Below are 13,508 nucleotides of genomic sequence, written 5' to 3'. Positions count from 1 at the left end.
GAATAAAATGTAGCAAAAGCCATTGAATTGCTCACATTAAAGATTATGGGAAAGTACTAACTTTTTGCATACTGCCTTCATGAACTTCATAGTTTTACTACAGTTAATATTTATTAACCAGTTTAACACACATTTTGCTGAAAACATACAAACATCTTTGCTAAGTAGTGCCCCAATTAGTATCTATCACAATTAAGAGGAAATAAACTATAAACATTTTTAGAATTTTCACTCGTGCTAATGGAAGTTTGTCACTTTATTTTTATATATATAAATACACACATACGTATAAAAATATAAGCAGCAGCATCCCTGGAGCTGAAATAGATCTTGAAAAATGACAGATACTGCCTCGGTCAAGTAGATTCCACACGAAGAGCATATTAGAGCTCTTTGGTTACTAGTGACACGCCTATATGCTAGTACTGGATTCTTGTAATTATCAAGAGTTGTTTTTAAAATCCTGTGTGCAACATAGCTGAAAGATTTGTCACAAAGGTACTCTGAAATCAAGGTCTGGAGAATTGGTTTTGAAGCGTGGATTTTTTGAAAATGTAGCAAAACCAATCATACAAATATCAAATGAAAGAAATCCATTTGTTAGCCACTATTTATGTGTTGTTAATATATTTTGTTGCCTTCACTACACAGTTTGAGAAATGTTGGCACCACACATGCCCTGGGTTGTACATTTATTTGTTGTTTATCTTCTAACTGCCTAAGGTACATTTTTCTATATGTATTTAAAACATTGTGTGGCACATTATTTATTTCAGTCCCACAGATGGACTTAAGATTCTGTGTGTTTAAAGTACATTATACATGCCTCTGTGTAAAAGACCATACTGGGTATGTTGAAACAACATACATGTGAAGAGTTCTCAGCGTATGTAAAGGTGGTGGTTGTTTCAATAGGTGAAAGACAATTGAATTTCTCATCTTTGTTTTGAAATGAAACAATAAATTCTAACACACAGCTGTGGTTCAGAAGTGTTATTTGTAAGAATATAGTTTTTCATTAAAAATACACTGTTGTGTTACTGACAGGGACACTAGTATTTTATTAACTGTAAGTATGAAAATCATTCCACATCTATTCGTCATGGATTATGTTTGGTGGACTTTGCTCAGTGGTAATTGTGTATGATACCTGAAGTAGAGTTCAAAAGTCTCCACTGTTGTTAGTTCATGAGTTCCTGAGAGGCTGTGTTTCTCGACCGAAGGGCTGGAAAAGAAAGAAAAGGTTTGGATTGTTTTTTTGGGAGAGGTGAAGGGAGGGGGAGGGTTACCAGTTTATGAATGTTCTTTTTGAAACATACCTAAGAGTCCAAAACTGTATCTTTAAGGCAAAAGGTTGGTAATGTTTTGGGTATTTGTTTGGTGTTGATTTTTTTTAATGCCAAAGTTATTTCCGCTTTCTATTTAACTCTTGTTGTGCCGAACTTACCATAATTTTACATTTTACATATAGATACTATGGATAACCTTCACTTGAGTGTTATAGCTGTGGTCCTTTACTTTAATCTTCCTGGATCAGTGGGAAGCAAGTCACAGCGGATTCTTCTTGATACACATCACCATTCAGACTGCCGGTGGGATGGGGAGTTCTCAGTGAACTGTTCTTTTACCGGAATATCTACCATTCCAGAAGATGTATCACAAACAGCAATAACAGCTGATTTTAGTTACAATAATATTAAAACTTTTACGTGCGCTGATGGAAGAAATGAAGAATGGATGCTAAAACACCTGAATCTCAGCAACAATCTGATTTCTGAACTCTCCTTAACTACTTTTAGAAAGTTACCTGTTTTGGAAACTCTAAACCTCAATGGTAATGCCATCCACACCCTCACACTGGACATACCTACGCCTGCACATGGGTCTAAAAAGTATGGAAAAGGCTGTCGTCTCCTGCCTGCTTTGAAATTATTGTCAGTTGAAAGAAATAATCTTCATGCAGTTCCAAGAGGTAAGCTTTCAAAATCTTTAAGGACCTCCCTCCCAAGGGGTAAGTTGGTTTTGGATACGATTCGGTACATATTGCTGAATTCAGAATGTGACTATCTCATTTAGTTATGCTTAAGGTGAGGGAAAGTTCCACCTGTATGCAAATACAGAGACTGAAGCAAAATTAGGTTGGGGTTTTTTGTAGTCTTTGCGATCATAATGCCTTAATGTCAGTCAAAGATAACCAAATTTACCCTCTGAGAGCCCAAGCAGTATTTTTCCTTGTACAGAAAGGGAAGTAAGGATCTTTGTAAAAACACCAGCCTCCACAAGCCGGTCCTGAACCTTTACATCAAGAAAATTATGGGTAATGAATTTCATATTACTCTTCAGAAGAAAGTCAATACTCTTTTAAATAAAACTTGCTCCAATTTCAGTATTTCACAGCGACAGGAAAATACATTTTGTTCAGTCAAAACAATGTTGCTCTATGCCATCTGACACCCAACCAAAGTGACACCTTCTAGTAACAGGAGAGGGCTGTAAGTTTTCGATAGACTTTCAGGAAGTGTTCGCTAGTCACTGGACTATGCTAGGCATCGTAGCCTTTATGACAGCCTCTATCCTCATAAACAGATGGTTCACATCATTGTCCCGTGTTTAAATGAAGCAGAAGCTGCAGTACAAGCAACACTATCCTACATATTGTTTGCTGAATTTAATTGATCTCTGATAACATCATCAGATTCATTAGCTCTCGATTTTGAAAATACTGGGGTGGCAGCAAACCAAAACCCCACTTATCTCACAAAGTCAGACAAAGGGAGTAATTTTGCACCTACACAGGGTCCTTGAAGTTCTATTTTTCTCCTTTTTTGATACTAAGTAATTCTCTGGCATGCAGGAAACTGTTTTGCTTAATTCTTTTGTAGTGTCTGTAAGGTTCCCGTATAGACAATATAGAAAAGCTTACACTATAAAATACATTGACGCAGATTTGATTTGTTTTGACAGATCAATACAACTCTACATTATAGGATGCCTCAGTGGGTCAGACAGATCAACCCTTTTCTATAAGAGATTCAATTCTTGGATGTTAAAAGTGAAATTGCTATGCATCGTACCACCATACTTCAAGTTATAGTTAAATCCCATATTCATAGAATCATAGAATCATAGAATGCTTTGGGTTGGAAGGGACCTTTACAGGTCATCTAGTCCAACCCCCCTGCAAGAGCAGGGACATCTTCAACTAGATGAGGTTGCTCAGAGCCCCGTCCAACCTGACCTTGAATGTCTCCAGGGATGGAGCCTCCAGCACCTCTCTGGGCAACCTGTTCCAGTGCCTCACCACCCTCAGTGTAAAACATTTCTTTCTTAAATGCAGTCTAAATTTCATTCATTCAAATACATTTAATTCATTCAAATACATTTTATTAAATACAGTTAATTCATTCATTCAAATTCATTTAAATACATGTTCAGAACTTTATTTTCCTCCTCCAAAATACTTCACTAACATTCTAGTTGTTAAGCTCTGGTAAGAAAACACAAACTGAAGTTCTAAAGCAGAGGGGTTTGGCCACAGAGAAACCCTTCTCAGAACCGCCACCCCAGGTGCCAGGCTGCTGCCCACTGCTGCCATACCAGTGTGTAGTTTTGGCACGACTTAGCTTCAGGGAAGCATCCAAACTACAATTCTTCATGCAGGTGCAAGGAAGAATTTATGAACTGCCAGAACTTCTGAATGCCTTTCCTATCAGCTACTTCTAGTTTTACAGCAGGAATGAATCATTCTCTCTGCTTTTCACAATAAACCCAACGATCAATTACTCAGCAAACAGAACAGCAAACTGGAATAAGAGATTTCCAGTAAACCAGATGACACCAAGGGCAAAATTTTTAAGGAGAACTAGTAGCTTCTCAACAATGCTTTATTATGATCAAAAATCACTTTAGAGTGACATTCAGGTGTTACAAACTGGTGACGCTGAGTGTTCAAGTGCCTGCTTTCCCACTGGAACTTGGAGGCTGGAGCTTTGGGGGCTGCCTGCATAGCACCTAAGAAAAAGGAGGTATCTCCAGCATTCAAAAGGTATCTCCAGCATTCAAAAGCATCTACTTATGCAAGACAGATGCTGTGGTAACTAGGATATGCTGAAGAATATACTGTCATGCTTGATAATTCACAGGCAACAACGTTTTGTTTTCAGTCAGGTTTACATCCTATGAATATGGTTCAAATAATTCCACATATGAAAAACCCCCGTGAACTTGCAGATGGCAATGAATAGGAGATATTGTATCACCTTTTGCATCTCCATCTTTTATTTACAATTAACATATTTGGATTTTATAAACTGAGTATATTCCACCCTTTCCACACTCCTCCTTTCCTACCTCCAGTTCTCCAGAGAAGCGTGTTCAAAGTACAGAGATCAGAGTGGGAATAATTGTGATGGCACCAAGGAATGTTCCTGCTTTTACGGAGGTGTGAATTTTTAAAACATGCATTGACTGTGAATGTATCAATGTGCCTGCTCTTGAAGCTATGCAACTTTTAGAATGGGACAACCACTGAATAGGAAAGGCACAGTAACTCAAAGCCTGCAGCCACTCATTGCAATAGACAAGAACGGAAGGAATTTTGTCGCAAAGAATTTTAAAAAGCCACTTGATGCAACTGGGAAAACAAGAACATGAAATGTAAAATAGTTTTGTTCTTCCTAGGACTAGGCCTGCTGCAATCTTTACAAACTGTCCATTTGTCATCCAATGGCATACGACAGATTGACCTGAATGATTTTCAAAACTGTTCACAGCTGAGGGACATCGACTTGCAAAACAACAAGATAACTAGAATTCACCTAGACGCCTTCAGGGATCTCAACAAATTACAGGTTGTAAAGCAATATTACAACTGTTTCAATTTTTTGTATTAATCACCATTAAAGATATCATTTATCAACTATTCAGCATGATTATATTGGTCTTTGATTATTATATTAATATACAATTATAAAAACTAAAGCAAATGGTGAAAATAATCACTAATTTTATAAAATACATGTTTTTCATATATAGGAAACCACACAGATTTGTAAATATACAAAACATAACCATAAATTCACCATTTAGCTATTCCACAAACCAATCCTTAACTGGCTTAAACGCACACACGTCCTTTTCTATCCCCATCCCCTCCATGGCGAGAGCCCTGCAGCTTCCCGTTCACACAGAGGTAGTCTACAACGGGAGAATTCTAAATATACCACAATTTAAACTTTTCGTTTAAATTAAAAAGCTTAGAACACTACTCTTGAAATCCTAACCAGGTACATTGTTCCCGTAACTGCAAAAGTGCTTGTATACTAAATGTATGTTATTGTTGATATTGCAATTAGGATTCCATTGTAAGGCTTATCAAATTAATTCTGAATTATTTCCAAATAGGTCGTGGATCTCCGTGAAAATGCTCTGACAATCCCTTTACCACAGATATTAATCAGTTTGAACTTCTTTCAACTTGAAGTGGGTTTGCCAAATAATGCTTCGATATTTAACTGCAGATTAAATGCTTTCAAACATTTATTTCATTTTGGTTTTGACTCCACGAGGAAAAAATGGAGTATTTCATACAATAAATCTGCCAGCAACTCACAAAAACCTCTGCTGTATCTTTCAAGCTTCCATTTAAACTGCAGCGACGGTGTTTTGCTTAAGAGGGCTGTAGTCCCAACAGGGAAGACATCGGTGCTAAACTGTGACTTGGGCAACACAAGGGGTATGTAAAAGAGGGACTCTATCCATGCGCTGCTAAAATCCAAATGCATGCAGAATGATCAAAGAAATCTGGTTTAAAAAGTGGATTTCTAAAGACACTGTTTAAAAATAACTGAACAACAATTTAACATGCAAATTATTTCATTAGAAAGTAGTATACCGGTTAGAATATTTGAAAAGCATGTTTCCCAAAAAAAAGTCTTCATCACCTTCCTTACGTTAAACTAATAAGTGATGCCAAATTATACACAAATTTCAATAAGTAGTACATTGCAAATTTATCAGTTAATTTTGGAATGGAAACAAAGGACCAAATAGTGGTGTGGCACTTCCAGGGCATGTAGAAAACCGAGATGGATACAGTAGCGTTTCAGTTATAGCAAAATGAAATGAAAGTTTATTTGCAAGGGAAAGGATTTATATTTCTTCTAAAAAAGTACAGTTACTGTAGCACACAGTTCACTCAGGAAATTAATTCAGCATTTACAATTAATACAGAGCACTTGAAGTACAAGTGACAAAATCTACAGAGCTAAGACTTCCCATGCAGAAGGAGAACTAAGACCAAACTTAGAGTAGAATGTGTATTTGTCATGTGCCATAAGGCAAAACGATTTAATGGACTAATAGCACTTTCAGGTGGTAAGGCTTTCCCTTTGGAACACTTTAACCCCAAATGAAAATTCGTAGGCTCTATCAGAAATGCCACCTGCTTTGTCTATTAACAAGGAAAGTCATGGAAACTCCGATCATGGAATTAAAATCAACACACGGGATTGCACCAAAACTCAACTGGGAACACAAGCAGATCCAAAGGCAAAGGTGTACATATAACCTTGAAGCATATTCCAAAAGCAAACAATCAGCCATAGCCTACACTAGCTAAAGTTTGGAACAATTGCTCCGTAGGTACAAATAACCTTGGTTTTCAAACCTTTTTGCTCAGTCAAAGCAGTAACTACAGGAAAATCACAGTGGTTGAAACATTGACAGTTAACTAGTGAAGTTTTATCTCACAGCTGCAAACAGTGACCATGGCCACACTGGAGAACGGCTGGCTATAAATATGAATCTTCCATGAGGGAGATCAGCAGGTGTTCCTAGTATGACCCAGAACATACTTAGATAATTTCAGTGACCTCCTCCCCCACCCACACCATTTTTCTTGTAAAGTCCGCTATTAAGACCCCGTATGTACTGCATTTTAAATGGGGGGGGGGAATATATGATGGTTTAACAGATACTTGGTACTATGTAAAATGACTATGGATGGATAAAAAGAAAATTGATTTTATAACAAATAGTTAAAATTATCAAAGATAGGTCAGAGTATGTTCTTATAGCAATAACTTGACCCTGCAAACCAAGTACCCTATACTTTTAGGAAAGATTTAGTTTGTATTTTCTTTTATTTCAGGTAATGGAGTCTCTTGGTGGACACCTAAAGGCAGAATTTCAAAAGATAATAGTCTTCCTCATATGACACTGGATAAAATGAATAATTTAGTGATATACAATGCTGAGAAAGCTGCTGAAGGGCTATATTTGTGTATTTTTAATACAACAAAGAAGAAATATCTCATCTACAACATACAGGTGAAAGAAAGGGTTTCAACCTTTTTGGTTAGAAAAGCCCGGGACACTAACACTGTTTTTAGACAAGGAAGAACAGAGCAAGACCTTGCATTGGCTGTCTGCCTCTCGGTGCTCATTACGTTTGTTTGTGCTTTCTGTCTGGGTGCTTTTGCTAGACCCTACCTTGTGAGCCTGTGGAGGCTCGTGTGCAGGAACAAAAATTCAGGTTCAGAACATACTTATTCTAATGAAGCTTTTTCAGATGAAACCTTGAGCAGAGAGTGCTCTGCAAGCAAACCAACAAATATGCAGCGTAATTTGTTCATTTGTGATGAGAATTCTTCAAGAAACACATGCCTTTTTCCTACAGAAACTTCTACTTTGCATGAAAATGTCAGTGGTAGCAGTGTACATGCACCAAATACTGAAGAAGAGTACCAGAAACAAAGCAACAGTGAAATCAACGTGAAGGAAAAAACAGTGTTTTCAGACATCAAAACTAGTATCAGCAATGATGAAAATATAAATGTTGACGATAATGGACTATTTTCTGTAAGGATAGATTACAAGAACAGCAATGAAGTAACACCAAGAAAATTAACGACTAATAACATTTCATTATGGAAAGATTCAAAACATGCAAATAATGAAGACTCAGAGAAGAGCAGGTTCCCTCCCATATCCAGGAGATTGAATGCTGACTCTTACTCAAATCACACTGACTCTTCAGATTCGGATTTATCCTTCACGGGAGAAACTGGCTTTCCATCTTCCACAATACAAACACATACAGTTGCACAAGATTCTAGGAACAGCAAGGTAAGCGACAACTCTGGTCTGTTGCAGTCTGAAATCACAAAGGCTACACCAGATTCTCCTGAAAGAAAAGGTATTGTTTCACATAATGAACCCATGAGCACTATGAAATTTATGCCTGGAAGGCAAAGCTGTGATGAACAACTTGGTCTAAACGGCAACATAAATATAACCAGTGATGTGGGAGATTTTGTTTTACCCACTAACTGCAAGAGAGATACAAATATTGAGAATTTAAGTGTCTACCAAACATCAGAAAACTCTCCTCTTACAGAGTACGACTGTAAAACGGAACATACAAATGAAAAAGATGCTTCAGCAGGTATATTTGGCGATAGTTCTTCAGATGAAGGGACTCCGTTCACAATGAGTGACTGTAGTTCTTTAGCAGACTTTGAACTGGAACAACCTGATGTTAGTGACAACCTACCAGTTTGTCAGTCATCACTAGAGGAAGCCAATACGAACAGTGGAACTGAGAAGTTCTCAACACTGCCAGAGTCTCCAAACGTTGCTGCTGAACTTCAGCATATTGGGAAAAATGAAGATGAGAACAATGCCTATTTTGAAACCGCTATTAGTTATGGATCAGATGCCATCATGCCTGAAACAGCATCACCTTACGCCGATAAATGTAGTGACCATGTAAGCATGTCAGATTCAGACACAATTAGTTCTTCAAGTCAAGAAGTTCCTGATACCTTTAATTATTTTACTAATGCAGAGTCAACAGTACAAAACTCTATTTCCGATTCTCTCCATAATCAAAGTACAGACTTTAGTAATACGTTACTTTCATTAAAACATTCTCCCACACGTGACACAGATACAGAGAACACTCCTGAAGAGGCTGAGTTGCAGCTGTATCAGTTTCCCATTGAACCACAGCATTCCCTCAGCTTCAGTCCCACTGAACAAAAAGAAAATGCACCAGCAGGAAGTACAGGCGAGCACATAGATAGCAACTCCTCTGAAAAGAATCACGGTGAAGGGGACATTACATTAAGAAGAAACATGAGTACATCTGAGGACAATGATTTTGGTTTTGCTCCCATTGATACTGGTTTGAATGAAATTGTTAAAAAACCGTCACTACTGCATTCCAGCAATGAATCATCTCTTCAATCTCTGCGTGAACACACAGCTGAAAAACATTTTACGGTTATTACAGAGAAAGATGACTTGCTACCACAGGGGAAGCAGGTGAACACAACTAAGGCTTGTGCAGATAAAATGCAAAGAGGTTTTAATGAGAAAGACTGTGATGGATACACAGAACTACAGGATACCAGCAGCTGTAGTCTGCCCGAAGAAACGCGGTCTTGCAATCTTACGGCAGACTTGCTGCCTCTTCACTATTCGGGGAAAACACAATCAGTCTTCAACACAGAAGATCATTTCCAACTGGATCAGAGTGACGAGGATGCATATTCCTTCTCAGTCCCACAAGGTTTCTTCAATGAAAGCACACGATACAGTTCATGTTCATTCCCACAGAAGACTACAGGAAATAAAATCTCCGAAAGCACCGATTCCAGCAAGACGGAGGATGACGCTACTTTGACAGGACTGGAGAACAATTCTACAACAGCTGTCAGCCTCCAAAATTCAAGTGAAAAATTCAGTCAAGTCACTGAGACCAATTTAGGACATGGACAGTTTTTTGTTAAGAAGAAAAGAGCATTTGATGGATTTACTAATGTTTTGCAAAGCAGGAGAACAAACTTCAATAGTTGAGACACAAGAGTAATACGAAGCTCCCAGTGTTTGTAGGTGCAAAATGATGTAGGTGCAAAATGGTGCAAAATGCAACCATTTTGATGTAGGTGCTGTAGGTGCAAAAATGATGTGTCTTAAAATGAACTGTGTAGCTTTTAATAACTGTTAAATACCATGGGTTCGTTTGGGGTTTGGGGTTGTTTTTGCCCCTTAGTACAACTATTTATCTGCCTTTACCTTCAGAAATCCAAGTTACGGAACTAGACTTAACAATGACATGTATAAAGCCTGGATCCACTCAATTTAAAAACACCATAATTCCAAAGGGTAATTCAGGACAGAAGCCATGGACTTTTGTTTAGAAGACTACTTAAAAAAAAAAAAAAGATTTTATGAAAAACAACTCTAGGGTACTCAAATGAGTAAACTACTCAGTAGTTATAACTGATAATAAAGCTTTTGCTGAGCTATAATAATAATATATATTTACTTTCTCATTATTGTTGGTACTAAGATATTAGTTTCCCTTAGAATTTGCCTCTGATACGCACTGTTTTGTTTCTCTTCGTCTAAAATAAATGTAACACTGAAATTATCATTACATTATTACTATTACTGTGTTTTCCTGTGCATCTCACCCTATACAGTGAAACAGTACATATTAGTGTCTTCTGCTTTTTGAACAAAATTTGTGGATTAAGTGTCTGAATTCCCCTAGTTTTGCAAAGATAGGTAAAGTTCAAGCAGTATTCAATTACATTCAAAAAATTACTTTTTAACTTGGCAAGACAGAGAGAGTAATGAAACCCTTCTTTCTCAAAGAAACAGAATAGAATTCAAACCTCGCAGAAAAGTCAGTTATGGAGACCTAGCTACTGATGGGACATCACCTGTAGTTTGCTGATGTGATGACATACATGGGTGGGGTAATTTAAAAAAAAGACAGCCTACTATTACTAAGCCATAATTCCCTATAAAAAGGATCCTATAACTACTTCAGAATTTTACTAAGAGGGGCAAATCAAGAGCAGCTCAAAACTGCTGTAATAGAATATCAATAGCTTGATCTAGAGTAACTTTCTCTAAGCCAAAAGATAACAAACATGAGATAAAATTTTCTCTGAATGTGGCCCAAGGCCCTTTTAACATACACGGTATCATCAATGTAGTCCTCGAAGTGGAATGTCATCACGAAGGGAAACAGGCCCAGGTTCCCAGAAAATGCAGGAGGCTGGCCAGCAACTCTGGGAAAACTCTGCTATGAAGACACAATTAATTCACTAAAAACTCCGAACAGAAGGAACACATTTCAGTTCCATCAGATGAGGAGCAAGTCCAATGGCACAGTACATCTTTGAAACTATCTTTAAAGAGAAACCCAGGGAAGAACAAAGAGATGCTGACAAAAGCTAATAATTTTTGTTAGTTTGATGTACTTGGAACTAAAAAACAAGTACTGCAAAAAACTTAAGAGGCAAGTAAAAGCAACTGAAGGAGACCAGTACTGATACTATTTGATCTTTTGAAAAATATTTTCTTTAGTGCCTTGAGTGCCTTTTAAATAATTGTTTTACACATCTAGCATCACAATTATCAGTTATATATTTACTGAGCCTAGTCACCTATGCTTAGATCTCCTGTTGGTTTGTTTTCGGTTTTCTTATGGCTGATTTTCTCAAAATCTCTAACATAACTCAGAATAGATTATATGGCAGTTTCAGGTAGGTGTTGCATGGATTTGATTTAGGTCACCCCAGTGCACTCAATAACATCTGTAATTCAATTACAAGCAATGAATCTGCTGTCATTCACACAGATCTTGTTGCTTTCCAATTAGTTCTTGGAAGATTTCTGTTCTTTTTGCTCCAGTACTTAGTGACATCTAAACTGATAACTAAGAGGGTTTTTTAAGAGGAGGTATAGGCTTCATTCCTTTGGTGGGAGTCCGCTCAGGAACCAAGGATGAAATAATCTTCTGAAGAAATAGATGATTTGTCATCAAATTATTCATGAGTGTAAGGGTCTGATTTTGTTTCCTGTTTTTCAAACACAGGAAAAAGTTTTACACATTTACCTGTCCAGAATTGTTCATACATAGAATCATAGAATAGTTTGGGTTGGAAGGGACCTTTAAAGGTCATCTAGTCCAACCCCCCTGCAATGAGCGGGAACATCTTCAACTAGATCAGGTTGCTCAGAGCCCTGTCCAACCTGACCTTGAGTGTTTCCAGAGATGAGGCATCTACCACCTCTTTGGGCAAACTGTTCCAGTGTTTCACCACCCTCATCATAAAAAATTTCTTCCTTATATCTAGTCTAAATCTACCCTCTTTTAGATTAAAACCATTACCCCTTGTCCTGTCGCAACAAGCCCTGCTAAAAAGTTTGTCCCCATCTTTCTTATAAGCCCCCTTTAAGTACTGAAAGGCTGCAATAAGGTCTCCCTGCAGCCTTCTCTTCTCCAAGCTAAACAACCCCAACTCCCTCAGCTTTTCTTCATAGGAGAGGTGTTCCAACCCTCTGATCATTTTTGTGGCCCTCCTCTGGACCCGCTCCAACAGCTCCATGGCTTTCCTGTGCTGAGGGCTTCAGAGCTGGATGCAGTACTGCAGGTGGGGTCTCACCAGAGCAGAGTAGAGGGGCAGAATCACCTCCCTCAACCTGCTGGCCACGCTTCTTTTGATGCAGCCCAGGATACGGTTGGCTTTCTGGGCTGCAAGCACACATTGCCAGCTCATGTCCAGCTTTTCATCCACCAGTACCCCCAAGTCCTTCTTGGCAGGGCTGCTCTCAATCCCTTCACCCCCAGCCTGTATTGATACTGGGGGTTGCCCCAACCCAGGTGCAGGACCCTGCACTTGGCCTTGTTGAACCTCATGAGGTTCACACAGGCCCACTTCTCCAACTTGTCCAGGACCCTCTGGATGGCATCCCATCCCTCAGGTGTGTCAACCACACCACTCAGCTTGGTGTTGTCTGCAAACTTGCTGAGGGTGCACTCGATCCCACTGCCTATGCCATTGATGAAGATATTAAACAGTATTGGTCCCAATACGGACCCCTGAGGGACACCACTTGTCACCGATCTCCATCTGGACATTGAGCCATTGACCACTACCCTCTGGATGCAACCATCCAACCAATTTCTCATCCACCAAACAGTCCACCCATCAAATCCATATCTCTCCAATTTAGAGAGAAGGATGTTGTGGGGAACCGTGCCAAAGGCCTTACAGAAGTCCAGATAGATTACATCCATAGCTCTTCCCTTATCCACTGATGTAGTCACTCCATCATAGAAGGCCACTAGGTTGGTCAGGCAGGACTTGCCCTTGGTGAAGCCATGCTGGCTGTCTCGAATCACCTCCCTGTCCTCCATGTGCCTTAGCATAGCTTCTAGGAGGATCTGTTCCATGATCTTCCCAGGCACAGAGGTGACACTCACAGGTCAGTAGTTCCCAGGGTCCTCTTTTCTACCCTTTTTAAAAATGGGCACAATGTTTCCCTTCTTCCAGTCGCCAGGGACTTCACGTGACTGCCATGGCTTTTCAGATATCATGGAGCGTGGCTTGGCAACTACATCAGCCAATTCCCTCAGGACTCTGGGATGCATCTCATCAGGTCCCATACCTGTATGTTCAGGTTCCTCAGGTGGTTGTGAACCT

The 13,508-nt window shown here is 38.9% G+C and overlaps 1 protein-coding gene across 1 annotated transcript; it reads left to right on the top strand.

Annotated features, from left to right (window-relative positions):
• The first annotated feature begins 139 nt into the window (after positions 1 to 139).
• LRRC66 (leucine rich repeat containing 66) lies at positions 140 to 10,388 on the top strand. The gene is made up of 4 exons (XM_075500046.1): positions 140 to 1,972; positions 4,681 to 4,850; positions 5,404 to 5,734; positions 7,151 to 10,388. Exons 1-4 carry the CDS (start codon positions 1,477 to 1,479, stop codon positions 9,859 to 9,861), a joined length of 3,708 nt encoding a protein of 1,235 aa, XP_075356161.1. The 5' UTR covers positions 140 to 1,476; the 3' UTR covers positions 9,862 to 10,388.
• The last annotated feature ends 3,120 nt before the right edge of the window (positions 10,389 to 13,508 follow it).

The sequence above is a fragment of the Mycteria americana genome, chromosome 4, assembly GCF_035582795.1.
Source record: "Mycteria americana isolate JAX WOST 10 ecotype Jacksonville Zoo and Gardens chromosome 4, USCA_MyAme_1.0, whole genome shotgun sequence".
In the NCBI taxonomy this organism is placed as follows: Eukaryota; Metazoa; Chordata; class Aves; order Ciconiiformes; family Ciconiidae; genus Mycteria; species Mycteria americana.
This window is presented reverse-complemented; position numbering and strand designations above follow the sequence as displayed.

Bases quoted from the DNA above. Each gene is read 5' to 3' on its own strand.
- LRRC66 (XM_075500046.1), top strand. From the start codon at position 1,477: ATGGATAACCTTCACTTGAGTGTTATAGCTGTGGTCCTTTACTTTAAT. The intron at 1,973-4,680 runs GTAAGCTTTCAA...TGTTCTTCCTAG, and splicing joins TCTTCATGCAGTTCCAAGAG to GACTAGGCCTGCTGCAATCT. The intron at 4,851-5,403 runs GTTGTAAAGCAA...ATTTCCAAATAG, and splicing joins GGGATCTCAACAAATTACAG to GTCGTGGATCTCCGTGAAAA.